General features: G+C 34.2%; 5 protein-coding genes and 1 long non-coding RNA gene across 10 annotated transcripts; 2 read left to right on the top strand and 4 right to left on the bottom strand.

Moving 5' to 3' along the window:
• Nucleotides 1-259: 259 nt before the first annotated feature.
• On the top strand, nt 260-2,538 carry Nup62 (Nucleoporin 62kD). The gene is made up of 8 exons (XM_066293784.1): nt 260-528; nt 677-955; nt 1,285-1,440; nt 1,497-1,635; nt 1,688-1,863; nt 1,918-2,092; nt 2,143-2,254; nt 2,314-2,538. The coding sequence occupies exons 1-8, from the start codon at nt 444-446 to the stop codon at nt 2,473-2,475; spliced, it is 1,284 nt and encodes a 427-aa protein (XP_066149881.1). The 5' UTR covers nt 260-443; the 3' UTR covers nt 2,476-2,538.
• A 561-nt stretch (nt 2,539-3,099) lies between these two features.
• On the bottom strand, nt 3,100-6,770 carry LOC136349788 (uncharacterized). The gene is made up of 2 exons (XR_010733877.1): nt 6,658-6,770; nt 3,100-3,764 (listed from the first exon to the last, which is right to left on the bottom strand). It is a non-coding gene; the product is annotated as an uncharacterized lncRNA (long non-coding RNA).
• LOC136349777 (serine protease 7-like) lies at nt 3,601-9,612 on the top strand. 2 transcript variants are annotated; one of them, XM_066301507.1, is made up of 8 exons: nt 3,601-3,736; nt 4,931-5,109; nt 8,303-8,504; nt 8,561-8,657; nt 8,712-8,905; nt 8,963-9,061; nt 9,116-9,330; nt 9,387-9,612. In XM_066301507.1, exons 1-8 carry the CDS (start codon nt 3,661-3,663, stop codon nt 9,492-9,494), a joined length of 1,170 nt encoding a protein of 389 aa, XP_066157604.1. In that variant the 5' UTR covers nt 3,601-3,660; the 3' UTR covers nt 9,495-9,612. The 2 variants fall into 2 exon arrangements, with proteins under 2 accessions (XP_066157604.1, XP_066157607.1); XM_066301510.1 differs by lacking the exons at nt 3,601-3,736; nt 4,931-5,109 and adding an exon at nt 6,744-6,874.
• Nucleotides 9,613-10,006: 394 nt separating this feature from the next.
• Nucleotides 10,007-13,267, bottom strand: LOC136349727 (protein FAM161A). Its single transcript, XM_066301452.1, has 10 exons — nt 12,647-13,267; nt 12,434-12,600; nt 12,133-12,378; nt 11,796-11,942; nt 11,508-11,744; nt 11,173-11,455; nt 10,863-10,996; nt 10,574-10,714; nt 10,410-10,524; nt 10,007-10,358 (listed from the first exon to the last, which is right to left on the bottom strand). The coding sequence occupies exons 1-10, from the start codon at nt 12,983-12,985 to the stop codon at nt 10,053-10,055; spliced, it is 2,115 nt and encodes a 704-aa protein (XP_066157549.1). The 5' UTR covers nt 12,986-13,267; the 3' UTR covers nt 10,007-10,052.
• A 514-nt stretch (nt 13,268-13,781) lies between these two features.
• On the bottom strand, nt 13,782-17,346 carry LOC136349765 (uncharacterized). Of its 3 annotated transcripts, none has more exons than XM_066301493.1 (8): nt 17,285-17,346; nt 17,021-17,207; nt 15,997-16,142; nt 15,756-15,949; nt 15,586-15,700; nt 15,351-15,526; nt 14,087-14,306; nt 13,782-14,034 (listed from the first exon to the last, which is right to left on the bottom strand). In XM_066301493.1, exons 2-8 carry the CDS (start codon nt 17,191-17,193, stop codon nt 13,844-13,846), a joined length of 1,215 nt encoding a protein of 404 aa, XP_066157590.1. In that variant the 5' UTR covers nt 17,194-17,207; nt 17,285-17,346; the 3' UTR covers nt 13,782-13,843. The 3 variants fall into 3 exon arrangements, with proteins under 3 accessions (XP_066157590.1, XP_066157594.1, XP_066157598.1); XM_066301497.1 differs by having other exon boundaries at nt 17,021-17,204; nt 17,285-17,331; XM_066301501.1 differs by having other exon boundaries at nt 13,983-14,045.
• Nucleotides 17,347-19,247: 1,901 nt separating this feature from the next.
• Nucleotides 19,248-26,470, bottom strand: LOC136349755 (UBX domain-containing protein 4). 2 transcript variants are annotated; one of them, XM_066301487.1, is made up of 8 exons: nt 26,064-26,470; nt 25,157-25,291; nt 24,798-24,959; nt 24,524-24,744; nt 22,240-22,476; nt 21,889-22,073; nt 21,296-21,568; nt 19,248-19,703 (listed from the first exon to the last, which is right to left on the bottom strand). In XM_066301487.1, the coding sequence occupies exons 1-8, from the start codon at nt 26,143-26,145 to the stop codon at nt 19,571-19,573; spliced, it is 1,428 nt and encodes a 475-aa protein (XP_066157584.1). In that variant the 5' UTR covers nt 26,146-26,470; the 3' UTR covers nt 19,248-19,570. The 2 variants fall into 2 exon arrangements, with proteins under 2 accessions (XP_066157584.1, XP_066157580.1); XM_066301483.1 differs by lacking the exon at nt 19,248-19,703 and adding an exon at nt 20,154-20,712 and having other exon boundaries at nt 26,064-26,469.
• Nucleotides 26,471-26,582: the final 112 nt, after the last annotated feature.

Genomic DNA, 26,582 nt, shown 5'->3' with positions numbered 1-26,582 from the left:
CTTTAGTTAACACTAATATTCAATAGCAAGATATTTAGATAGGAAATCATTAATGCTCTTGCGTCTTTTTATAATACAATTAAATTGTTTACATTATATATTCGTTGATTTTGAAACAGATAACCCATATCTATTTACAGTAGACTAAAAATCGTTATACCGGTAATGTCAACGTAACCGATAACGTGTTCTGTCTTCTTTTATGGTATAATGATGAATCGGAATGAAAATATACAACAAGATGCATTTGTCATTAGATTGTTATTGGCATTGACAAGTCTAGCATGGCTGCCGATTCGTTTTCGTTTCGTTTATAAATTTGCAGTTATTGAAAGTTCTTGTTTTATGTAAAATATTGCAAAATTGAATATATCTTCGGTAATTAATAACTGGAATTACACTGATAATTAGACAATTTAGGAGATATCTGAGAAATAAAGAAAATGTCTTTTTCATTTGGGTCCCCCGCAAATCCTCCAAAAACTACTTCTGGATTCATTCTCCCTGCTGCAGGTGGTATTTCTACTGGTAAATTGTGTTTTATTTATATTTCATATTCAATCACTAATTTGTATATGCAAGTTATTTAATTCAATACCAGTCCATTGCAAAGAATGCTTGAGCACTGTGGATACTTTTGATGTTACTACCAGAGGATTTTTATATTTTTCCACAGCTTCAGCAACTCCAACCACAAGTGGTGGATTTTCATTCAACGTGGCTCCATCCCTGGGGGCTGCCTCAGGAGACAAACCAACAGGTGGCAGCTTATTTTCCGCTGCATTTAAACCTGCCGCAACTACTCAACCAAGTAGTTTGGCAATGAACTTGTCTCAGCCGATCAAAACAACTGCCTCAACCTTGAATTTTGGCACCCCAGTTGCTCAGAATACTGTTCAACCTGCACTGGCTTCTGGAGGACTGACCTTCAGTTTAGGAGCTGGCATGGGTACTGGTAAGTAGGCAGGTTTTTGTGTGAGGCAGAGAGTAAGTTGATACTAAGGTTGTAATAAATTTTGGAATAAATTGAAGAGTAGATTGTTGATGTAAATATTATAAATATTTTCTTTGAAAATACCTTAATATACTTTGCAATATCTTAAGGATGCACACCAAAAAACCTTAAACTACTCTTTAATATTTCAATATATCATACATTGAAATTCAAAATAAAAAATTTCAAAATGTATTCTATCTGTCTTCCCAAAGCTAATTTCTAGGTGAATTTCCCAAATTTAAAGATCTTGTGCCTTCTCAAATTTCTTTTTTTTGTTTAATATCTAGGCAACACTGCCAAATTGCCCACTACAACAACTACTCCTTCACTTTCATTTGGTTTTGGCACGGCTACACCTGTGGCAAGTACCACTGCAGCAACTACTTTTACCCCCATTTTAGGTGGTACTAGAGCAAGTATTCCTAGTAGCACCCCTGCTACAGGTATTGATTGTACCCACCTTTTCACATTCCTTTATAATCAAACCAACTTTGTGCAGGACTAACGTTTGGCTCCCCTGTTACAACTAGCACTGCTCCAAAATTATCTTTAGGGGGTACCACCACTACTGCTGTCACCACCACCACCACCTCTTCACTAGGATTTTCATTAGGAGGAACTGTTCCTATTTCTACAGTGTATGCCTCCACTTATTTATGGTTATAAAAACTTTAATTTGGCCTCACTTAGAGCTCAAATTACCACCACTTCCACAACGTCTATCGGCGCCACAATCCCCTCTATAACCTTTGCTCAATTAGAGGATTCCATCAACAAATGGACCATTGATTTGGAAGAGCAAGGAAAGTTCTTTGTTAACCAGGCAAAGCAATTGAATGCTTGGGACTCTTTATTGATTTCCAATGGTTAGTTTTTACGACTTTTTGGTTTTAAAAGGGGTGTTTTGAGGTGTATTTTAGGAGAAAAAATTCTCAATCTTAATAGTACCATTGGAAGAGTAAAGCAGCAGCAGTCACAGTTGGATCAGGAGTTAGATTTTATTTTAGCCCAGCAGAAAGAGTTGGAAGAATTAATAGTACCTTTAGAAAAGGAGTTGGCGGATGTACCTGTTACCGATATTGACCGAAATCAGATGTAAGAGATTGTTGTTTTAGAGTTGAACTGGAGATTTAAGGTCTTTTCAGGTATCAATTCGCGGAGATAATCGATTCGCAATTGAAACAAATCTCCGACGATTTAAAGGAAATAATTGAGAATATTAACGAGTCAAATAGGGGCGAAGAAGAGTCTAATCCTGTAAGTTTTAGGCGAAATATACTTTTATATGGATAGAAAAATAGATAATGTTTACATAGATAACGCAAATTAGCAAAATTCTGAATGCGCACATGGACTCTCTGCAGTGGATTGACAGGAACACAGCTCATATTAGCAGACAATTGGAGGAAATCTCCAAAATTGAAGAAACAAATAGAATTAATTTAAGTTTAAATAACACGTTATCAATGTACCAATAATATTTTTTTCCTAGTTTAAAGTTTAAATTGTTTTTTTTTTTAATAAATCGGTTTCTGAAGAAATTTCTTAATTAATGCATAACACGCGAAAACTTGACTGGTTATCATCTATCTTTCACAACCGAATTATTTTGGAAAAGTGAATCGGCCCAAGATATGTCAGTATTATAAGCAATAGGGACTTTATCCATAAATTATTAAGTTTATGTATTATTTGAATGCGTGTTGGTTTAAGTTTGAATCGTAAACAACACTACCTGAGAAATATTTATGTGGTGTTTGATAAAAATTTAAAGGAAAAAGACCTTTGCGTCTCTAAGGCATTTAGTATTTGCACCTCGTCTTTAGTTAGTTATTTTAGAAAAAATCCTTCTCCATAACATCAAGAACTTTTGAAGTTGGATTTTTCAAATTTTACACAATAAAATCAAAAGTTAATTGTTATCTCATTTTTCTTTTACATTTAAAAATTTTCAATTTAGGGTTTTATCGCTTCACGTTATAATCCAAAAGTAGTTTTAAACTCGATTTAAATTTTCTCAGAATAGTAAAAATGCTCCAAATGAATTCATAGTCTTGTAAAACGTGCTAATTGTGTAAGTGTATTAGAGAGATAGAACCTCGTTATTATGAAATTAGAAAACTTAATTCGGAATATTTATTTAGTCTAAAAAAATGTTATGAAATCCAAAATTATACGGGTCAGTTTTCGAACGTCCCTGTATGTTTATTCTTCCGCTTCAAACAATATTGTCACTATTCAAAATATTTTTAGTGCCAGTTACTGAAGACATCAATTCTTAAGTACCTAGAATCTTTTACTGAAATAGACGCGATCTCTGGAAATAGGTTCCAGGATTGAACTCACATTTTTATCACCGAAAATTGCAAACTTCTTCTCTCTTTCGCATAGTGCCCTTGAGAGAACGAAAATATCTATCTCGTTGATTTCGACGAAGATATCGTCATAGACCATAACCTTGTTAAATTTAAATGAATGATTCATAAGCATCGGTGGTATCTACGTCTTTGCAGATAGGAACAGAACATGTGTTTATATAAGCACTGCGATTATTGAAGTAGCCGGTCAGTCAAGTCCAAATCCTCTTTGCGCTGTTTTCAACAGCCAAACGTCAGTGGTCAGTGCTTCAACGGTATCACCAGTACCAATTTGCGTGCGAAGCGATGCGGGTTTCAAAGACTGTATTGTGGACTGTTATTTGTTGTTGCGGATTGTTTGATTTTCCAACGGTTTTTCCACGTAAGTGTTTGTTTCCCTTCAGTGGAAACTAAAGAAGAGAGTTTTTGGATTTATACAATGCTAATGAAAACTGTGAAAGATTTAAGAAACGGTCAATAAAATAAAGTTATGGGAATTTTAGAAAATCAGATTTTATGAGCATTTTAGCTGAAACAATTAAGATATTGGTGTGTTCATATTATTATTATTATTTACGTCTCCTCTTTTCATCTTTCCCTTCTTAAAATTTTAACTAGGAAAATATTTTGTTACAAAACTTAACGCAACTTCTAAACTATTTACTTCATAAAAAGACGCAAATCTCATTGTGATGAATCCACAGATTTGTATTGTTTTACCTTGTTTATTGTAATTTATTTGTTTATTGCATCGTTTGACCTTTCTGCTAAATAGTAACAACACAACACACAAGCGATATAATTGTTAATTTTATGGTAAAAACTTGGGTTCCTTGCGCAGATTTCTCTGAGTTAAATATGGTTTAAATTTCAGGTGTACATTTTTCATCAATTTATAGCTTTTCAAGCATAAATCCCAAAGGTTCTGTTAAGTTTCTTAAATTAAAAATAATTCTTAAGGCAAGGGGTTTTAATCCTTTCAGGCTGAGTGTATAGAATATATTACTTTGAACTTTAAAATCTTAATTACTGAACTCAGCAATGTCAAGTTTGAAAAACTTAAAATAATATAATTGAAGATATGAAGTTTTTGGATGGTTAAATTATTGTAGATTTGATAGCAAATAATACAAATTTTAAATATGGAGAGTGAATTTTAGGAAATCGAAAAACGTAGTTAAATTCAAAGGGAGGTAACCCAGTTTTGGAATCAAAAAGATGTTAATTGTTGGACATGAAAATATTAAGTACAGATCACAGTTAAAATATTGTAAATCTGGGGACAAATTGTAAATATAGAGAATCAAATTTAGGGGATCTAAGAAATTCACAAGAAAAAGCCGAATTACAAAACCTCAAAAACGCTGACTTAAAAATTTCAAATTTTAATTAATGAAAGCCATATAAATTCGCTTTCACAATTTATGGAGAATCAATTTTAGAAATTCAAATGTACTCGCCACATTCAAAAGGAAAAAATCAAGATTTTAAAACCTGAAATGTTTATTTTGTAAATATCAAGTTTCTGACAAGTCTTTTAGGAAAATTAACCCGAGATTTTTTTCACACATTTTAGAGTTAGTATTTGAGGACAGTGGTTGCCGAACACCCAACAGAGGCGTTGGCAACTGCTTGCCAGTCTCGGAATGTCCGACAATGTTGGATGTACTCTCGAGAATTAAAAGACCCATATCTGAGGTAATTTTGAAAAGGATACAAGCCTATACTTGCGGTGTTGCTGGAGGTAGCATTAAAGTAAGTAAAAGCAGTATAAAATTAGTGTCTAAGTTATTAGATAAATTTATAGTATTTCCGATTTAGACGAGCCCCTATATCTAACTATTTAGGTTTCAGAGATATAGAGCTTTTAAACAAGTTCATTTAATAAATTATAATTTGAGATATCCTATCATGTTGTCATCAAATAGTCGATATTTTTTAATGCAACACCTTGTATATTTTTGCATTTCTAAAAATACGTATTATGAGGATAATTTCATCCATGAAGATCGATATACCTATATCTATGGATTGCATAGATATATTGCTTGAAAATGTCGATTAAGAGCTGGAATTCAAGGCCTCGGTAGCTTAACCACAAGGTAATTTCTACGGTTGCATGGAAATTATCGTCTAGATAAAATTGTCCTACGTGTTGTTGAGAATCTCTGAGGTGATTGCTTTAACTCTGATTTTATGGTTACGTCGACTCATTCAGAGGTTCTTTCTGCGGTCAATCATGTAAGCACTACTTACTTAATTAAGTCTTAGTTATCTGGTTTTTACGGTTAATTAGAGAACTATTGACTAACAGGAATTTGTAAATCCCATATGTTACGATTATTCCTAAGAGAAATTTATCACCCAGATTTTATTTGATCATTACTTGGCTTGTGACTAGGGATTTCCAGGATCTGCTCAAGACAAATGCATCTGTATAATTTTCTAATGGTGTTTGCCTTTTTGGGAGACTTGGTAGTGATTAACTAGAATTTTTGAATAAAATATTAAGGCTCTTCCAATCTTAAATGAACTTATCAGCTACATTTTTATAATTTTTTGTTCACGTTCAGGAACATTTTTATTTTGGTTTTTTAAGGAAACTTCTCGTCAGGATTTTTCTCAGCCCTAATATTTTTTCAACTATTTAGTAACCATATTTGTAAGAATACTTTCCAGACTAAAAAATCAGAGAAAATTTTTTGAATTGACCTCACGTGGAAAATCTTTCGTGACGTCTATTTGGTTGGCTTTTTACTTTATAGCCAAATTTTTATCCCTTCCTTTCAGTGAAACATAACGAGAATTTTCCAGATATTAAGAATATGGTCAACTAACGACAACTGGTCTAAATGAAGCAGATTATCAACAAACACAAATCAAGGCTCCTTGATAACCATAAAACAGGACCATTTTGACTGACACAATTCTCTCTAAATTGTTAATTCAATCATTCCACAATTGTTCATGCATGAGGAGCAGAAAAACCATCTTATTGAAAGTGACAACTCGCGCGATAATTAATCGCTAGATCGTCTAACTTTTCATTTAGAAAATGTCCTAACATATTCAAATACTGATTAACTGAATAAAAAAAAAATATAAGGTCAAATAATACTATGGTAACAAATTTCATACTATACAGTCATTTTAGCAAAATATTGCAGATTAAGAGTCATTTGGAGATAAGGTTTGCTTAAAAGTTTTCTCAACTTCACTGGAGGATACCAAATTCGAATCCACTATCTGACATACAAGAATTTGACATAGGTGATCACATATATCACCCTCATCAGCACTTACCTTTTCGACTTGTATGCCAAAAACATAAAGACATCATCTAAAGTCGTTTACCGTGTTGTTTCATGCATAATCTGATCGAAATAAAGCAGCTCCACCAAATCACAAAATCTTAATGTGGGACACTCCATTATTAAAAGGAATATTAGTGGCCAGTCATGACACCTACAGACCGGTCAAAGCTAAACAGCGCCAATAAAAGGGTTAAAAAGGCCTACAGGTGAGGTGTTAACTTAAAATATACAGTTTTACACATTTCACTTGAGTATAACACTTAAAATACTCTCTAACGTTAAAGATATTCAGTATACCGACTGGAACTATGTTAAAATACAAAGTGGAATTTCGAATGGCTCTGTTGAAGTACATTGCATATTATTTTGGTTCTGGAAGTGTTTGATCAAAGACACATGAGAACATTTTAGATACCACCTTAGTGACTCGATGAGTATCATGAGGCATATGTATTAATATCTATGAATTTTGTTGATAATTATTATTCCAAAACAAAGTCTCTATTTTAAATATATTTTATTAAAAACAAAGTAATAATCTTTTTGGAAAAACCAAAACACACATATTTGAGGTTATGATAAAATAAATAAAAGAGACATTTGGGGAAAATCTATCTCTGTCTGATTCATACGACCGTGGGATCCGAGACAAGAATAGATAGACGAGGGTATCAATTCGGCTTCAAGGACTAATTCTCTATTACATGTATTGATATCCTTATCTGGATTTGTTCTTGATGTTTTCGTATTCTGTTTTATCCGCGGTGACCAGCTGATCTATTTTCTCTCTGGTTTATCTCTATTAAATAAGACATTCCATTTAACTGGCGCTAAAGCACTTGGTAGTGGAATGCTTGGAATGTGCCATCAGTTCGTGAATTCCGGATATAACCGGTTCTCGATGGTGGTCTTATATTTTTATTAAAGAATACGTGACCTTCAAAATATTCAAGGACATTTAGAAACAATTTCAAAGTCATGTTTTAGAGAACTAAAAGAGATAAATATGTAAAACCTTATATCGTTGGAATCAACTTAAAGAGGGCTAACTGATGAGTATATAAATGATACATGTCCTTTTATAAGAACTTAAATTTGGATTTACACACAAAATCCCAGAGTTGTGAAAAAATAATGATTATTCAGTTGATTTTCTTCAGAAATCTACATACTTGTATTTATCTACTTTTTTCCACTTTCAAAATCTTGTTTAAGGGAAATTTTTGAACCTCTTCCTTTCAAGATTTTTGCGATTTTATTCCCGAGATAACCGAAACTTTTAACTTATTGGTTTGTCCTTTACGGGACTATTTTTATGTAAAATAATGAAGAGAAAGGCAGCACATCACTGTTTTTTATCTAACATATGCAACTATTATTTATTGAAGAGTCATTAGTGTATTGAAAACGTTTTTTCGCTTTTACTAATTTTCAAAAATCATTCTGATGTAAACAGCTTTAGCGTTGAGGAGATTTTACCAAAATATAACATAATATATACTAAATGTGCGCAATAGCATTCAACATACACCTCTTCTAAGAATTCTGCAGTTGTTCATCGATCGACGACCCAAAAAACCCATGGATTTTCCCATCTATCATCATGCAGAAAAAACAAACATACCTCGTTCTAGGTCTGCTGCCCATCGGAACCGATCGAACTTGAATCTCAGATGATGCAATTCTCAAACGAGCCACCCGACGTATCTTCACACAGGAATCTCAATTTACTGCCTAAAAACTGTGGGTTCCTAAACACTAATAATAGAATCATCAACGGGGAAGATGCATTTTTGAATGAGTTCCCTTGGATGGTTCTCCTGCAATATTCAATAGGTAATTATTATGAAAACCGAAACCAACCAGAACCAATTGCTTAATGGGTCTTTCAGGAAATAGTTTAAGGTTTTTGTGTGGCGGAACGATCATCAACAAAAACTACATCCTTACAGCTGGCCACTGCATCGCAGATTTAGGCCGAAAGCGCCTGTAAGTCACATTTTCAACCACCTTTTTCCCCTTTTTACGTAGCTTGATCCTTAGGGTTAGAGTGAGGGTAGGAGAATATGATCTACGTAGTGATATCGACTGCGAAGTGGTGAATAATACCCGTAAGTGCAATCCTCCAGTACAAGATGTTAGGGTTGAGGAAGCTGTGATTCATCCCCAGTATGGGGAAGGATTAATGGGCAATGATATTGGCTTGATAAGGGTCTCCACCATAAATTTCAATGCTGGTAAGTTACCATCCTCCTAGCAACATACTATTTTACTAATACAAGTGTTTGTTTCAGCCAATGCATTTCCAGTATGTCTTCCTCTAAGGGATGAAAGGAAGAAAGATTATAACGCAGGTTTTATCACTGGATGGGGTGTCACCAATACAATTACAGGTAAGTTCACAGGCACGTTAAAAACTAATATGTTTAAATTGGAGTAAACTTCAGGAGCCACAGCAAATATTCTTCAGAAGGTGAGATTGCCAGTGGCCGATTTTAATACCTGCGCACGCACTTATCTGGAAACCAGACGTATTCAATTGACTCAAAAGCAAGTGTGTATGGGTGGAATTTCTGGCAAAGATTCATGCAAAGGCGACAGTGGGGGTCCCATGGTGGTTCCTACTCTTAACGATAATTATGATGCCATTTATGTCCAGCAGGTAAGTTTTTGATTATTCTATGAAATTTCATTTGTTTTTCTAAACTTAATACGTAGGGAATCGTGTCTTTTGGTCCAAATTTTTGTGCGAATGAGCAATTTCCTGGAGTGTACACTTCAGTGCCTTATTATATGGATTGGATTCTTGACACCATAAGGCCATAAAAGATGAAAGCAAAGCCTTTGATGACATTTTAAGACTGTTCTTTTACTTTTAAGAATAACGTTCTATTATATGATAAAATATGTTTAAAATGATATTAATAAATCTTATTTATTTAAATGGGGAATTTATTTCAAGTTATCTGGAATACTCAATTTTTAAGAACTTCAAATGCTTGAAGACCTGGTGGAATAATTTCAGAATATCAAAAATACTGGCAACTAAAGTGTTAAGATATCAATGATCGATTGAGTTGAAAATGTCGAAAACATTCCATCAAATTAAAAATTTCGAAAAAATGTAAAAAAAATCAGAAATTTGAAAAACGTGAACCTGTACGTACCCTACCCGTTTATTTTTCAGTTCCTAGTCGGACTTCCCCAAAGCTCTATACTTGTGTCCATTATTATGTCCATCATCGGCGGATAAATTTTCCTTAGACGCGGCTTTTGGCTTCATAAGTGTCAATACTAATTATCAAATAAAACTTCATAGTTTTCTTTTTACTCTTTTATACAAATTGTATCAACCTTAACATACAAAAAAAAAACTGCAAACATTCAATTCGAATCTCTTTCTTCAATAAGACATTCACACTGATCCTTCTCCTCAGAAATTTCCGATTCTTTACTATTCCTCCTGGAAGAATCCAATGATTCTTTAGCGTTATCTTCAGAATTCAAACTATCCTCTCCTTGAAGGACCTGAACCGCTTCATCCTTCATTTCAATCAAATATTTTGCATCTGAAAAGTCGCTGAAAGCAGATTTGGGTCGTGGTTTGGTCTTCTTGTTGGATGACTGAGAATTACTGTATTCTTTGTGCAGTTGTTCTAGTAGCTCTTCTTTGGTTTTCGGAAATTTGAGCTGAAAATCTGATTTTTTGAACAAGATAAATGAGGGTTTTGTTGTAATTACTTGAGATTGTCTCTCAAATAAAGTCGGCTGTTGGTTAACTCTGCCGAGCATTAGCTCCATTCTCATTCTATGCTCTTCGTTTCTGAGTCTTTCTTCGTCTCGCCTCAACTGTAGCCTGAAACAATTATTCGAAAATTTGAGTTGTTTAAAAAAAGAAATAGGACCTCATTGCCAAATCCTCCTCATGGCTATAGGCCAAAACCTGCCACACCGGTTTCTTCCTCATGAGCTTCTCGCGCCATCTCGCTTCTTCTTTCAACTTCGCTTCTTCCAGTTTTTTTGTCATATCCATTTCGAGACGCTGTCTAGAGAAAGCGTTTTAAAATGTGCCAGAAAACTTCCAAATCGTTGTCAAATATCAGAAAAAAGCAAATTTGACAAATAATGGCAATAACGTTGATAGTGACATTGACAAGGCAGTCATACTGGAGCGTTTTGGATAACTAGTCTTACCTTGCAGATTGAATTCTTAATACTGCGGCCAAATTAGATCGATTGACAGATGACAGATCGAGCGATGAGAGGGTCCTGGTTTCCGTGCTAGATTTGCTGTTTGCAGAGGAGATTCGGTAGCAATTCTTTCTTGACTATAGTAAAGTAAAATAGATAGAATACTTATACTAAAGAGAGTGACAAGTTTGAAATGATTTAACATGACCACTGAAGTCATCGTGATTATTCACAGCCACTGACACTGCCATTGTCAATGCACTTGACGGCCATATTGAACCAATATTTCGTCGAGATATTTGATTTTAATTACCTTTCTGTCTCTTCTAGATGACTTTAGCTTAAAAGGTCTGGGACTAGTGGAGATAAATTCGTTTTTTAGTTCCTCTAATTCTCTTTCATATTTGTCATGGAAAGCTTTATAGTTCGGTATTTTTCTTTTTTTCTTGAGAGGTCTCTCGTCCGAAATTGAAAGATCTCTAAACGATCTGGGGCAAACATCAATTTTAGGTTTAGTTTTCTCTCGATGAGCCATCGAAGGTGGCAAAGAGGCGTGTTTTAGCATCTCTTCAGCACGCACCTTCTTTTGAAGAGCTCTGAAAATTTCAGTAAATTCTAGACTATTCTAGAGTCTTTCTAGTTCTATACCTATAAAACTCGTCTTCATGCATCTTCTTGTAGATGTAATTGCTGAAAAGATTCCTGGGCACGGGTTTGGCTTTGAATTTCTTAATCTTCAAAGGCGCTTCGTCGTTGTATACGCAGGGCAGAGACTTGGAGAACCTCTTGGTCAGTTCCTGGATCTCTTCATCCCTTCGAGTGAATGAAAAGGGCTTCATCTGAGCTTGAATTTCAGCTTTGCGTTTTTCTTTCCCTTTGAGGCTTCTAAAAATCAACCAATAGAAAATTTTGCAGACAAAAGACAGTACACGCTACCTTGCGTGTCTGTCCTCCATTATTTTATCAAAAAGGGGGATTTGGGACTCTATGGGGATTTCATGAGCCTCAAATTGTTGGGACTTCTTCTCTTTGGGTTTGTTGATTTTCAGGAGGAGCTCTTCTACGATTTTATTTTCCTCATCCCTAAAAGGATTCAATGCAGAAAAACTTTCAATAATCACTAATTCGCAGCAATTTTGAAAATAACGCACTATGACGTCATTAATGGCAGGAGCTTTGATTGGACAAAGTGGTTGAATGATGACTGATGCGTTAAAATGAATTCGATTGGATCATCTGTCAGCTGCCACTCTGCTGTCGTTCATCAACTCACCTGATAGTCATTTGAAATGGTTTTGGCACGGTGATGCCATCATACTCATCTTTCTCTCCTTCACTCTTCCTCCTGGTCTTAACAGGGCTGTTGGGGGCGCTTTTGCTATCTTGTGGTAAAGGGGTGTGGCCTGCAGACCCCAAGTTCAGAGCCTCAATTGTGAGGCCTTCCCATGCGTTGGCAAAGCGAGGTTTGGGGTGGCTGTCAGTAGTGAGGTCAAGGGTAGGGGTCTCTATGCGAACAGACCTGAAATACTTTTGTAAAAAATTTTCATTTGAGGGTTTGGTAGACTCGGAGAGACCTTCTGGACTGCGGCTTAATACCCTCCTTATCAGAAAAATACAACTTTTCATCTTCCAGTGCTTTGGTTTCCAAGTTGAGCTTACTAGAGCCGCAAAAATTATCTCTTTTCTTAGCCATCTTCTCCTCACTTTGGAGGTCTTTGTACTGATTAATCCAGTCACTTTCCTATATCATAACGTTGATGAAAGGCTTTATAATAAATGCAAATTACCTTGTTATCAAATTGTAGGTCTCTCTGCCAATACTCGTAAAACTCCTTTTGTTTGTCCTTTAAGTTTTCCAGTTTCTTGTAAAACTCCTTATTGGATAAATGATTGATGTCGTCATATTCTGGAATGCTGTCAAAAAAGTCAATGAAAGCTTTAACGTTGCTTCTACTGCTTGAATTTCCAAGTTTGGTCTTCATTTTGGAGTTCAAGCTCTTGGTAACCTCGTTATGGAGGTCGTTCAAGAATTTCTGTTCGAATTGAGTTCGCGGGTGGTCATTTTTCGGGTTCCTGGGTACTTTCAGGCAATTGTTGTTGTAGACTGAAGAATTATGATCGTGCATTGTTGCAGAAAGAGTTGTTTATGATTATTATTTGTTTGGGTTGCTATGTAGGTGGGATCGATGGAGGCATGGGGCATGGCCGGACATAATCTTTTTCAATTGGAACTTCGTTTATCATAGAATGAAGGAAACATTTCTTAGTACACCCCTGCTATGGAAAAATATTGATCTAGAACGCTATTCCATGCCATTTGTATTTGGATACGTTATATTAGAGGCAAAATCACATTTTTATTAGTCGGAACTAACTGATGACTTATGCCACTTTTGGATGTTTAATCATTTGATGCAGTGGCGTACTCAGGAATTTCAGTTCGAGCTTTCACAATTACATAAGTACGTGTAATTTGAGCTTTTTAAAGTCTTTTCTCGTATCAGGGAGGTGTCAGATTATAAAAGCAGAAATTAATATTTTCGAAATTTTGAGTGTAGCAATTTTTCATATTTTAATTTTACTCTAAATCGTTTAGTTTATTCTCTTTTGAACATACATATGCCTTTAAGATTTCACCTTCGAGATTTTTAAATTCCACTCCTGTACTATTTGAGAATAACCGTGTTTTCTCGGGGCGCAGTCAATTTTTAAGAAAATATTCACAGGACTAGAATTGAACGAGTGTTTTCTAATTTAACCATAATAATTTGCTCTTCTAAATTTAACCACATGAAAGGACATTGTTAAGCTGAAGAAAATCATAAAGAAGCGCTAAAATCCAGTGACGAACTATGAATAGTTTTGAAACCTAATTAATTGTGAATAGGAGTGTGTGATTTTGTTGTCAATAAATTCACAATGCCTCTAAAACTTCATTTTATTCCACTCAAATTTTTTTCTACTGAGAAACTTTCCCCGTAACCCTAATCCAATATCCCAAAGCTGTCGTAGTAGGGCAGCAAATGTTCCATGTGCTTCCGGTATCTCTCATTATTATACGCATGGTACCTAAACCCTTCCTTACTGTCATCCTTCATTATATTCTCGAACGAGGCATCAGTTCTCCCTTCAGCAGCCTTAACAAAAGCAAGCACAGTAGCAGCCCCCATCAACCCTAAAACAACCCTGAAGAATTATTAAAACCCCTGGAAATCACTAAAACCAACCATAGAAAGCCCTGTAATTGTAGTCGGTTTTGAATTGTTCCCTTGAGGGCACTCTTTCCAAGGAATATTGCATTTTTGCTAAATTCGCGATTAGTTGGGCATAGTAGTGATCCAAAATTATCTCTATGTGATCCAGTTTCACTTGAATCTTAGTGCTGGTTGCTATGAAGTAGTGAAGATCCACTGCAGGACTCGTGAATATGTTCATTTGGAAATCGATCTGTAATATCATTTGATAATCCTTAGCGCGCTACACCACTAATTTTAGTGGCAGTAGACACTAAACACACTTCTGTGAAATTTATTAGTTTAGATTAAAAAAAAGTACGATTCAGTGGCATACTCGGATTGGAAGCACAAAAAAGTGTATAAAACATGTACAAATAATATACATATAATGCAACGTAAAAATAGATGTCATAAAATATAGTCTTATAATTCCGCGGCGTTCCACGCCACTGGCTTTTGGCACAAGTAAAAGTGGAAAAAAATCAGTAGCAAACTCCAAAAACACATGCAGCAAAGATTTTTTCCAAAATTTGTAGCCAAAGAGTGGTTTTTGAATTGAGTGAGAAATTTGATTTTACAGTTCAAGTCTGAGGTTGCTAAAACGAATAAATATCAGTAGCGTAGCGGATTGACAAAGGAAGCAATAAATATTTCTATAATTTTGAGCCAAGTAGTATTTAGGATTTAGACACTACACATCTTTATGGTCTTATTTCTCTAGATTTTCAGTTTTTAAGGTTTTGAAATTTTGTAATCTATAGGGTACGCAACTGAATAGTAAAACTAATATGGAAACGTGGCATTGTTGGTATAATTAAAAGGTGACGTTATTAAAGATCGGAAATTTCCGGGGCGTATTAAGTTTACGATGTCAAAAACCACTATTTGCAAAATTTATGGTCAAAAAGTGCTTTTCCAAATTTCAGTCCTATAATCTTTCAATGGTCTACAGTGCTGATTTATAGCGTGTCGAAGTAAAATCTGTCGTCATAGGTCAAATGTTACCCCATTAAATGTCGTATATTTCATTGGTGCCCCTATGTAGTTTATATCGGCAAAAAAAAATTAATTTTCAAAAATTTGTATCCAAACATTTTTTAAGATTGCAGCTACGTAATCTTTTCGCAGTCTACGCCACTGGATCTTTAGTACCTACTTATAAAATCAAACTTTGTTGTTATGGCTGCGATTTATAAATTATTGGCATACAATCCACGTTTTAAGTCTATTTTATCAGCTATCTATGCAAACTCACAAAGCGCATATCTTTAATCTTCCCATTAGGATGGTAGGCAAACATCATATTGTTAACCCACAAATCTCCATGATTCAAAACGTTGAAGCCACCAAGTTTGCGCTTTTGAGCTTTAAAACCTCGCTCCAAAGCTTCATTCCCCAGGGCTTGAAGCTTATATCCATATTTCTCGTAACCTTCAAATATTCCATTTTAGAACTGAATTTTTGTCGTCAATGTTTTATAGCTATGTTACCAGGCCATCTGGAGCAGGCGTCGATAAGGGCACTGTAGCCTGCTGCAACCCATTCACGTGTCAAAGGATTGTCCCCATAGAGGCCCTCACAATAGAGCTTCACCAAAGAGGGATCCTAAGGGAAGTTCAATTATCTAGGGAGGGAGTACAGTTTAGAAGCTTTCACTTACATTTTCATACATAATAACTGAAGCTGCGTGCATCTGAGCCATTTTTTCCACTACAAGGAAACAATGTTCCAAATCAAAGCCGATATGGCGTGGCAGAACATTGAAGCCGAAAGTAGTCAGGTCTTCAAGGATGATTATTTTGTGAGGTTCCAAAGAGGTGTAGAGACATTTTGAAGATAGAATGTAGTATTCCCCTGAATCGAGGGATTAGGGAGTTTCTAGGGGTGGCGTTAAAACTTACCTAAAATATCATACATTGCAGGGAAGGTTCGCCCGAACATTTCAGCCTCCTTTTCGAACAAATGCAGCTCTTGAGCTAAGTCTTGCTTAACACCTCCATCTTCGTTTCCGCACTTCACAATTACCGAGATCACTTCATTGCGACCGCTGGAAAATAGCCAGAAACTGAGAAAATTAAGTTGAAAATGAGGAAAAATTGAGAATCGAATTTACTAGTTTGAAAACCGTTGAAAATATTTGAGATCATAAAGGGTAGGTCAAAAAAACTCTCTTTGCTATCGTGAGTATCTATCACATCAAAGTTTCAGCTTCGTTAAAATTGGAATACTCAAATATGTAATCTAAAGGCATAGCCAGGTTACAAAAACAATATTATAACATTTCAAAATTTCAAACAATAATGTTTTTTTTTCATGTTCCAAGTATTTGATTGTTTTTTCTTCTAATCCTCTGAAATTGCAAATGTTGGGATGTCTTTTGGCATAATTTCACGTTCATGAAGTGGGTAAATTTCAATGGCGTGAATCTAGAGGAATATTTTCAAATTTAAACGATATATTTACCTTCCATCTTTCTACGCTCCTGAAGTTTTCAATATCCGATTAACGAATTCAATTTCTTCCAGACATAATTTCAGGTTAATCAGCTTTGCAAATTACAGTGTCCAGACAAATTTCAAGGGCAGAGATGATTTTCTTTAATAATTAAATAATTTAGATTTCAACTTTATGATTTCTTTTTGTACCAGAAATAGAAATTTATCTGTTGGAAGAGCAGAGGGTTAGTAGGAGACATCTTGTTGAAATTAAGAATTAATTTAGATCGATGCGCTGCAAAATGTTTGTTGAGATTTTGATTATATCTGATACCTGGTATTCAGTAGCGTAGAAAGGTTTTAAAAGCATTTGTGTAATTAATGTTTTAAAAAATTGGACCGCCTTAGACTCTCTAGAGGTCAGAGAGGTACGCATTTTTTTTGCGGAGTTCTTTTCGAAAAACAGCAAAAGTTTTCGCAATGTACTCACCTTTTCTCACACCTATAATTTATAGTCGTCCTAAACAAATCACTTGTATAATTTTCCCCAGCAGGAATGGCATCCTGCGTCGACAAACTGGTAATGTACAAATCACCATTTTTAAAGAATCTCCTCAAAGCCTCTTCAAAAAGTTCTTTGGTGAACCACACTGGGACTTTCATATTTCCAAAAACTACTAAAAGTCGAAAAAAGCTAAATAATTAACGAGGTACTGCTTTGCCTTCCATTTCCGTCAAATGGCAGGAAACTTACGAAATTCTCAACTTTATCTAATAAAAGAGAACGAACTGATACAGTTTAGCAAAGGATTAAAGTGCAAGATTTTGAGGACGTTTTATACATAAGTACAGGTCAAATATAGTTGCGTGAGCAACTGGAAAAATATGTGATTTTGCTTCGATTACTGTGATTAACGGTGATTGGTTTGATTGACAAAAGCGAGAATTAAAGGCTGTTTTGAGGCTGTTAATTCAATTCAAAGTAATTGCATTATTAGCGGCGTGAAGGTAGGAATTTGTAAAATTGACTTGGGTGATGTTAGGAAAACTACTAATCATTGAAATAAAAGTTTGATTAATAATATAATGAAAAATCCCAAAAATCAAATTTTTCGTTCTATTTTTGATTTTGCTCTCAAAATTTTCATTCATAACATTATTTTATTTTAGGTTTTTATTATTGTTTCAATTAAGTTAAGATTTTCAGCGACGCACTGTAATACCAATTATTTTTTTACTACCTTCAATCCCGAAAACTACATTTTTGCTTAGCTAATTAAAATCCTTTTAAAAGTCATCCTGCTTTTTAAAAAAATAAACATATCAAAACCGAATAAATGCGAATTTCTTATATGTATTATGTAACAATTTTAGATTAAGATCAAGATTTTCTGTAGTTGATTAGAAGACCAAAGACTTTTTTAATATCTCAATTTCCGAAGTCAAGAATTTGAAACAGCAAGTCAAAAGCTCTCTAGTGTTTGTTATGGTAAGGGAAAAAAGTTTTTGATCATCTTTATCACTTGTCTGAATTTCAAATTTAAGTCTTCAGTGGCGCAGCAAAAGAAAGAGGATATATTGAAAATTGATGAAGAAGTCGAGAGAAGTCAAGGTCAAATCTAATTGAATCCAAAGGTGTACTGTGATTGGATTGAAAGTTTTTTTTTATAAATATGTAATCTAAAAAAAACAGTTCAAAACATCAATAAGTTTTCAGTGTTCTTTTCAAGTTTAAGACTAGAAAATTAAAGTTTAATCTATTCAAAACTAGGGGTGTGATGCACTCGGGCAGAAAGTTTTCCACGAAAACCGACGTTTTTGACTATAAAAGAGTTTTTCAAGATATTTAACCGATTCCCTCCAAAAATTTAGTATTCAACAAAAATGTTTTTCAAATTTACTTGATTTCTCATATATTAACATAATTAAGTTTTTCTGACAAGCTTCAGTGCCTGTAAAAATTTTAGCTTCAATAGTTTTTACTGCACAAAAGTTCATTTATTGTTTATGTAATTAAATAACATCTACCCAATATAATAAATACTTCATAATTACCAGAGACAAACTAGAATTTTAGTTTATTATAGCTCTTACACATGCTTTGATTGATGTGCTTAGCAATTTTGTATTTAAAACTTTATTTTACGTAATTAGGCGTAGCCTGAGATGCACAATGTAAATAATCAACATTGATCGTTTTACATTATCCTTTAGATGCTTCATGGTGAGAGATTCAACCCTTTAAAGCTTCTAAATACTTTTTCCACATTACATTGCATTTGGAAAAACACATTTGTAAGGAGTATAAAAGCAGTATGGTTTATATTTTCCAAAGACCTAGTGTACACACAGGGAACGATAAAAATTCCTTTCAGAAACTTTACTGAATTCTACAAAGCAATAAGGCTATATTTGATGGCCCAAGCTTCAACTTCCATAGGAGCTAATTTTGAATTTTTCTATCACTGTATATAGCCATTGATTTGACTAATGAAATTTTATATTATTTAGGTTTAAAATCTTAAGATTTCAACCAGTATAAATGCGACGCATTATAAGTGATCGGGAAGAATGAGCATATCACTAATGGTCAGTAGATCAATTAATGATATCTGTTAAAAATATGCGTTAACGGGAACTTTTTCATAACCTACTGGACATTGTTATTTCTGTTTACAGGTGCACCCTGGATATGCGATTCGGATGAAATTGACCACTTTTTACGTATGTGAAATCGGTTTTATTAAAATCTTTAAATAACCGAAGACTAAGAAATATTACATAACAGTAACAGCTCTAAAACTGCCAAATTCTTTATCTAAAGAAATCAAAAAACAAACATTTAATTAAATGTAGACGGGGTGATTGGATCTATATGCTCCCTTTGAATTCCCCACCAGAAACTACTTCTAAAATGTTAAATAAATACTATGTTGAAATTACTTAAATCTGTCATAACCTGACTGTATCTGCTATTATTTATTTTATATATATTTATAAAGTATTTTGAAATAAACGTTATATTTCCCAGCTACAGATTTTACATTTGTTGGGTGGAATTGCCATTCCACGTGTTGTTTTCATCGTCATCCTTCCTGATATCAGTCAATCTTCGAATGTTGCCTTGTTTTCTTATCATTGTGGAGTCTGAGGGTGGTTTTGCGTCAGGTTTGCTGAAAAAAAAATCTTTGAGAAGACGAAAAGCAGGCAAAGTAATTAACATATGGAGTAAACAAGATTGAATCAAGCTCAAGTAATGCACTTTAAGCTAAGACGATATTGAGAAAGAGTATTTTAAGTATCAGACTTCAATTGCTATGTATATGCCAGCCGAGAATGTCCAATTTCTGATTCTTGGGAGGCGAGGGATAGGGAATTTTAATTTGCAAAATATCCATGTTACTACCTCGATGTATTTAATGTATAAGATTTATGCCTTATTTAAGAGAAAAAAATCATGTCAAGATTCTTCAATTAAGTCGCTGTTTTTGCCCCCACGAATACTTAACATCACTCTCAAGACATAGTTCAAAGCTACATATACACAACTGTGGCAGTCTCAGAACTGGACTATTCCAAAACTGTTACGCCGGCGAGGAAATGAAGTAAAATAAAGCAATATACAGAATTTAAACAAAACTTTATTAGATATTGTTAATTTGTCCGAATACGGAGCAACAATACGTGTACATTAAGTAAAAACTAACGAAATTACATAAAATGCTTCAATTTCAAGAAAACACATAAAAAACATGGTTTGAATTAATCAAAATAAACAATAAACCTAAAAACAGTAATTTTATTGAAAACCTACAAATTAAAGAAAGTTAATATGCAGAGAATCACTGGCTCCAAGATTATTTATATCTTTGAATGGTGGATCTTAAACGGGATCCATCAGCGCCCTGAACTCGCGACACTTCTCTGCGATTCTTCAAAAACACGAAAGTGGGCATGGCGGTTATTCCATACTCTCTGGAAATATCTCCGCTTTCGTCCACGTCCACCTTCAAGAAAACCACGTTCGGGAACTCTCTGGCCATCCGTTCTAATTCCGGAGCGATCATGCGACAGGGGCCACACCATGTAGCGAAAAAGTCAATTAGAACCAGTCGAGAATTTGCCGATTTAAGACGATTTTCGAGGTCGTATTTGCTGCGAACGTGGATAACAGAATTAGACCTGGAAAAGAAGGAGTCTTAAAAAAATTATCCTTCTTGAGCGTACCTACATGCGTTGAAGAATTAGAAATAGATCGTGTCATCTATTACTATAAGTTTAAGCAGAATTTTCTAGAAATTTCTCTCCGTAGTAGCTTAAAATGGTACAATTATCAACTCACTTTTTTATTTTTTAAGGTTAATACACGGTGTACAAAAGTGACTGGATTTGCCTTTAAGATGTAATCAATATTGGAAAATTCACAGTACAAAATGTACCATTTCAAGCTGTTGGAAATACGTCAGAAAGCAATTACAGAATCTTAATCTCTTACCTTGCAAACATTGTGTCAGGCACTTTTGTTACACCTTGTATTAAATTCCACGATAAAAACTGCCCGATTCAATAAAATGACAATCTATATGAATAAACTGCCAACGTCAAAATAGTATCGTTGTACAAAACGACGGCCAACCCGTTTTATAGACTGATTAATGTCACACCACACTTGAGAGATGACATGAATGTTTGATGAAATTAAATATGCGAAACTCTCAATTCCTTACAATCATTTAAACTCGCCATTGCTTAAATGTGAACTTACCCACTTCCTCCCGATGAGTAACCCCTACTAGTGGGGGGTTGGTTATTCCCGTTGGCTTGTCCCGCATTTCCAATTCCCAAAAATACCTTAATGAAGTTGAAAATTCCCATTAGCGGTGTCAGTAGTCCCCAAATGAAACCCACGATTCCTCCTGGGCCTTGATTAGTCGAAACTGTGCCGCCTTGAGTCAGTGGCAACACCAAAACTACGGCATTTGGAGTCAATTGCAGCTCGGTGAGGGTTCGAGAGTGATCGTTCTCAGTAAACTGTCTCCTGTAATGTTTCATTAAACAGATTGGAATTGGTTTTTAAGACCGCTACATGCGTGAATTGTTATCTTTCGATTTTTGTATCTAATGAGACAAAAATAACCTACACATATAACTATCGCTTGGATTGTGATTAACTGAGAGATTTAACTAAATGATAATTAAGTTTTTGACGATTAAGACTACCAAATCTGAAACTGTAATTTTTCTAAATTACTTTTTTTAAACTACTTGAGTCAAAAAAATGAACTTTTCCCATTTAGCCGGTATAATAACCGGATTTAACTGAAAGCGATTTTTTTTTAATTCTGGAAAAACGTATACCTAGGAAATGTAGTAGACAAAGTGAACTTATTAGAGGCCAAATTGAAATTCGTCTTCACGTAATTAACCACAGAAATAAGTTTATCACTACTGGGAAAGTCTTCAGTTTTTGAAGTCCCATCGGGCATCTTGAACTGCAGTCTAGCAGTATTGGAAGCCTGTTTACTTGTTGAGGGACCCGAGGTCTAAAAAAAAAACAAAATAATTAAACCTGTGTAAAAACTTGCAAATTATATAGAAATTAAATTTATGCATGGGATTGCGACAAAGTGTAAACAAACTTATCAAATAAACTCGCTTTTTTCTTATAACATTTTGCTCGCTTTTATTTTTGCAATTTCCAATTCTTACTTGATTGTTTTCTCTACCAGTAGGAGTAGAGTAAGCTACTGGTTGGAATTTAGTAGCCCTCTCAGCTTTGTCTTGGGCAATTTGGGTTAAAACCCTCTCTCTAGCTTCACGCTCCAGTCTTTTTTCCTTTTCCCTCTCCTCAACTGCTTGCTTCAGCTCCTGATCTTCTTGCATTTTCTTCATTTTTTGCACTTCTTGCCCAGTTTTTCGCCGCTCTAATTCCTTCAGTTTCTCATTCTAAAACACTCAACCATCAATGGCTTATTTTTGACTGTGTGTAAGGTGTTTTTAAATTATATATATACAGGGTTATTCACGCTATACGGCTCGGAATATTGTGGCCAAAATACGAGGTTTTCTAAAAATTTTTCTTTTGGGTTATATGGGGATCTATTATGGCTACTTTTTAAAATTATTTTCATATTATACAGGGTGTCCCAAAAGTGCTAAAAGTATCAAAGTTGTGTTTTTTTAAATGGAACCCCTTGTATATTGTTGCATTTTTGGATTCTCAGATCAAAATAAATGTGTGTTTTAATAAGGTTTACAATACCTAGCACTTACGGTTTTTGAAATAATTTAAATTTTGTAAAAATTTGGCCTAATTTTCATGTTTTAACCACTTAAGCAGTATTTAAGTTATGTAAGCGTAATTTACAGTGTAGTGTAATAATGGATCATACTTTATATCCCAATCATGAAAAACTTGCCAGCTTATACAGGGTGTGCAAAAATTAAAACTATTCAAATGAGGACTTTAAGTGGCTATAACTGGATTAATTTAAATGCAATGCCATATTTTTTAACTTACCAGGATATGTAGTTTTTAAATACCCATCGAATGGTACTAGGATGTTCATAGCTAAGTCTTCGCGTTTTTGCAGAATGCACTAAATAATGGCTCCTTGCGCCATTTGGCGTCTTTTAGTTCAAAGTTCTAAATCACATATCAAGTATAACATAAAACGGAAACAAAATATTTATTACAGATGTTCGAAATGTCGACGAAGAAGCCAATAAACAATTCTTATGACATTCTCCAAGAATAAAAATCATGTCAATACGCTCTTCTTTTGGATAAATCTTCATTTTGACTATTTGCACTCGTTATAACACACACGCCTTAATCGATAAAAACTAAAATGATCTTGACATTAGAGAGGATTTTTAGAGTAATAGAGAGTTTATGGGATTCGGGGTAACTTAAATACCCAATCAGGGGATCGGTACCCATTAACAGGGTCAATCCACAGTTGGTAACTTTTTAAATCCTTAAACCGTATCTTGAGACAAAGGCAAAAATTGAGAATTTACGGGGAATTGCAGCTGTAAAGATTTTGACCAAATATGGATGAATTTAGACCTTTGTCTTGATAAGGATAAAAGAGTGAAAGTTCCTTTATGCAGGGCAACCCTTACAGGAAGAAAATGGGTTCCCAACATATGGTCATCACGGACATGATCGGACGGATTGCATAGGCATAGGCGTAGCCTGAGGGTACATTACACACTCTAGAAAAAAAGTACCTTTGCAGACTAAACAAAAAAATAAACTAAATTAACTATCTGATATTTTGAAATATCATAGGCAACTAGATACATTGGAACTTTGAACTAAAAGACGCCAAATGGCGCAAGGAGCCATTATTTAGTGCATTCTGCAAAAACGCGAAGACTTAGCTATGAACATCCTAGTACCATTCGATGGGTATTTAAAAACTACATATCCTGGTAAGTTAAAAAATATGGCATTGCATTTAAATTAATCCAGTTATAGCCACTTAAAGTCCTCATTTGAATAGTTTTAATTTTTGCACACCCTGTATAAGCTGGCAAGTTTTTCATGATTGGGATATAAAGTATGATCCATTATTACACTACACTGTAAATTACGCTTACATAACTTAAATACTGCTTAAGTGGTTAAAACATGAAAATTAGGCCAAATTTTTACAAAATTTAAATTATTTCAAAAACCGTAAGTGCTAGGTATTGTAAACCTTATTAAAACACACATTTATTTTGATCTGAGAATCCAAAAATGCAACAATATACAAGGGGTTCCATTTAAAAAAACACAACTTTGATACTTTTAGCACTTTTGGGACACCCTGTATAATATGAAAATAATTTTAAAAAGTAGCCATAATAGATCCCCATATAACCCAAAAGAAAAATTTTTAGAAAACCTCGTATTTTGGCCACAATATTCCGAGCCGTATAGCGTGAATAACCCTGTATATTAAAACTTCACCTTAATTGGGGAGAACATATTCACAATTACCTCTTTTTCCTCTTTCTCCTTTGCAAGTTTCTTAGCTTCCAGCAATTTCTTAGCTCTCTCTAGTTTCTCGGCTGCACTCAAACCTCCTTCTTCACCTTCGGTGGAACTGGTTGAAGGTTGGCTGGATTCAGGGCTCTTCTTGATGGTGCACACCCCATTTTCACAAACAACATTTTCAGGTTCCGTTCGTTCGGCATTTATAAGACCAGCAGAGACAGAGGCTAAGACGTAGTACCGTCAAGTTGTTTCACTTCAAACCCTGGTATCTACTGACCTGAATTTTCAATGGGATCTTGCAATGGATTCATACCAGCCATGACTAATATATCCTGCAACTCCTTGTTCAAAGTAGCAGCATTGGAGGTTTCAGTAATAACTTTTAATGGCAAACCATTTTTGCCAATGAAATATAATGAAGGCACTGGGGTATCCTTATCTGTGTACTTAGATAAGGAGTCAAATAGAGTTTTACTGATTGGAAACAATCATATGAATCAAGCAACTTAAGTAGCTTTTTTTAAGTCTTCTTCTGAGATAATGCATAAAAATAATTGACTATATAAAGAGTAAAATAATTGACTATATAAAGAGTAAAATAATTGTACATATAGTAAAAATTGAATAAAAGGATACAAAATTCAATAAATTGCTGATGTGGGACTGACCCAGCTTCAACCTTAATGGCAACAAAATTATTGCTGCCTAAATTATAGCTCACTTCATTAGATTCAATAATTGAGGATATTGATTGAGATTTTTCATCTTTTCCTAAAAGTATATTTCAATCCAACTACATGTAACCTATAAACTCGAGGTGCTAAATATTAAATAGGTCTCTGATTTCCCAGATCAGATATTTCTCCTAGAGACAAATACAAAAAAACAGATAATATAATCTCAGATATTGAAATATTCTTTTTAAATTCCACCATTCTATTATTATTTTATTTAAAAACAGGTTTTTCTCAATGTTGATCAAGCTATAAGGTCACTAGTTGATCAAGATATTTCTAACCATAGGTTTACGTTGTATATAAAAATGTGATATAATTCATCAAGGGACTTTGCAAGAAAACTAATGAATAAGTGCTGTATAAAATGATGGTAATTAAGCTCATTATGTGTCTTGGTGCATAATGAAACCTCTTTAGTCACTCTTTTGGATTACAAAACTTTACTTTATTCAAATTTAAAAAAAGGCTATTTACATTACATACAAGGTAATGCCATGTTAAAAAACTGATTGAAACTGGAAATATTTGTACCTGCTTTATTTGAACTAAATGAACACAGTTCCAAAACTGCCAGAAACATTTTCATGCTAACACTTCATTAAAACATTATAACACAACAAAATAGTCTGCAAAAACTAGAGTTTTATTGAAGGTTTTTGTTTTGTTTGGCAAACACCCCTTATTAGATTGGTCTCACACATATTCAAGGTCCAACAGTAGAAGCCCCAAATATTAATTAGCCTTTAGGAGGTACAAATATGACATAGAAAATTCTACAACTTTGCACTCTAGAACCTGAGACTTACCCTCAATGTAAACCACGAAAATTGCTCCTTTGGACTTTGAGGCAACTACAGCCTCTGCAATTCCACCATCATACCAACGCATTTTTATTAGAATTAGTCTCTAAAAAATATTGATCTTTTTCCTTTTGGTGGATGAATTATTAGCGAGGACAAGTAGAAATTGAAATAATGACGGTAACTTTAACAACGCAAAATTCCCTTCAGGAAAATCAAAATGTCGCTGCAGTAAGCCTACTTTTCACTAAAAATTTTTCTATTCCGATTATTCGTAAATCGATCTTTTTTATGCTAACATTTCCACATAAACACACGAAAATTCTTTTCAGTTAATAGTTTCTAGACCTTGTGGATGAAGTTAATTAAAAAACAGTTTCTTCATTAGTCATCATCTTAGTTAATTAATCAGCTGACAATGACAAATAAAATGACAAAAAGAGCACTAAATCATAAATTACGTCATTCAGTATGCACTTGTTTTATACCCCATTTTGAATGCTATACAGCACTATGATTTGATTA

Source organism: Euwallacea fornicatus, chromosome 2, assembly GCF_040115645.1.
Source record: "Euwallacea fornicatus isolate EFF26 chromosome 2, ASM4011564v1, whole genome shotgun sequence".
Classification (NCBI taxonomy): domain Eukaryota; kingdom Metazoa; phylum Arthropoda; class Insecta; order Coleoptera; family Curculionidae; genus Euwallacea; species Euwallacea fornicatus.
This window is presented reverse-complemented; position numbering and strand designations above follow the sequence as displayed.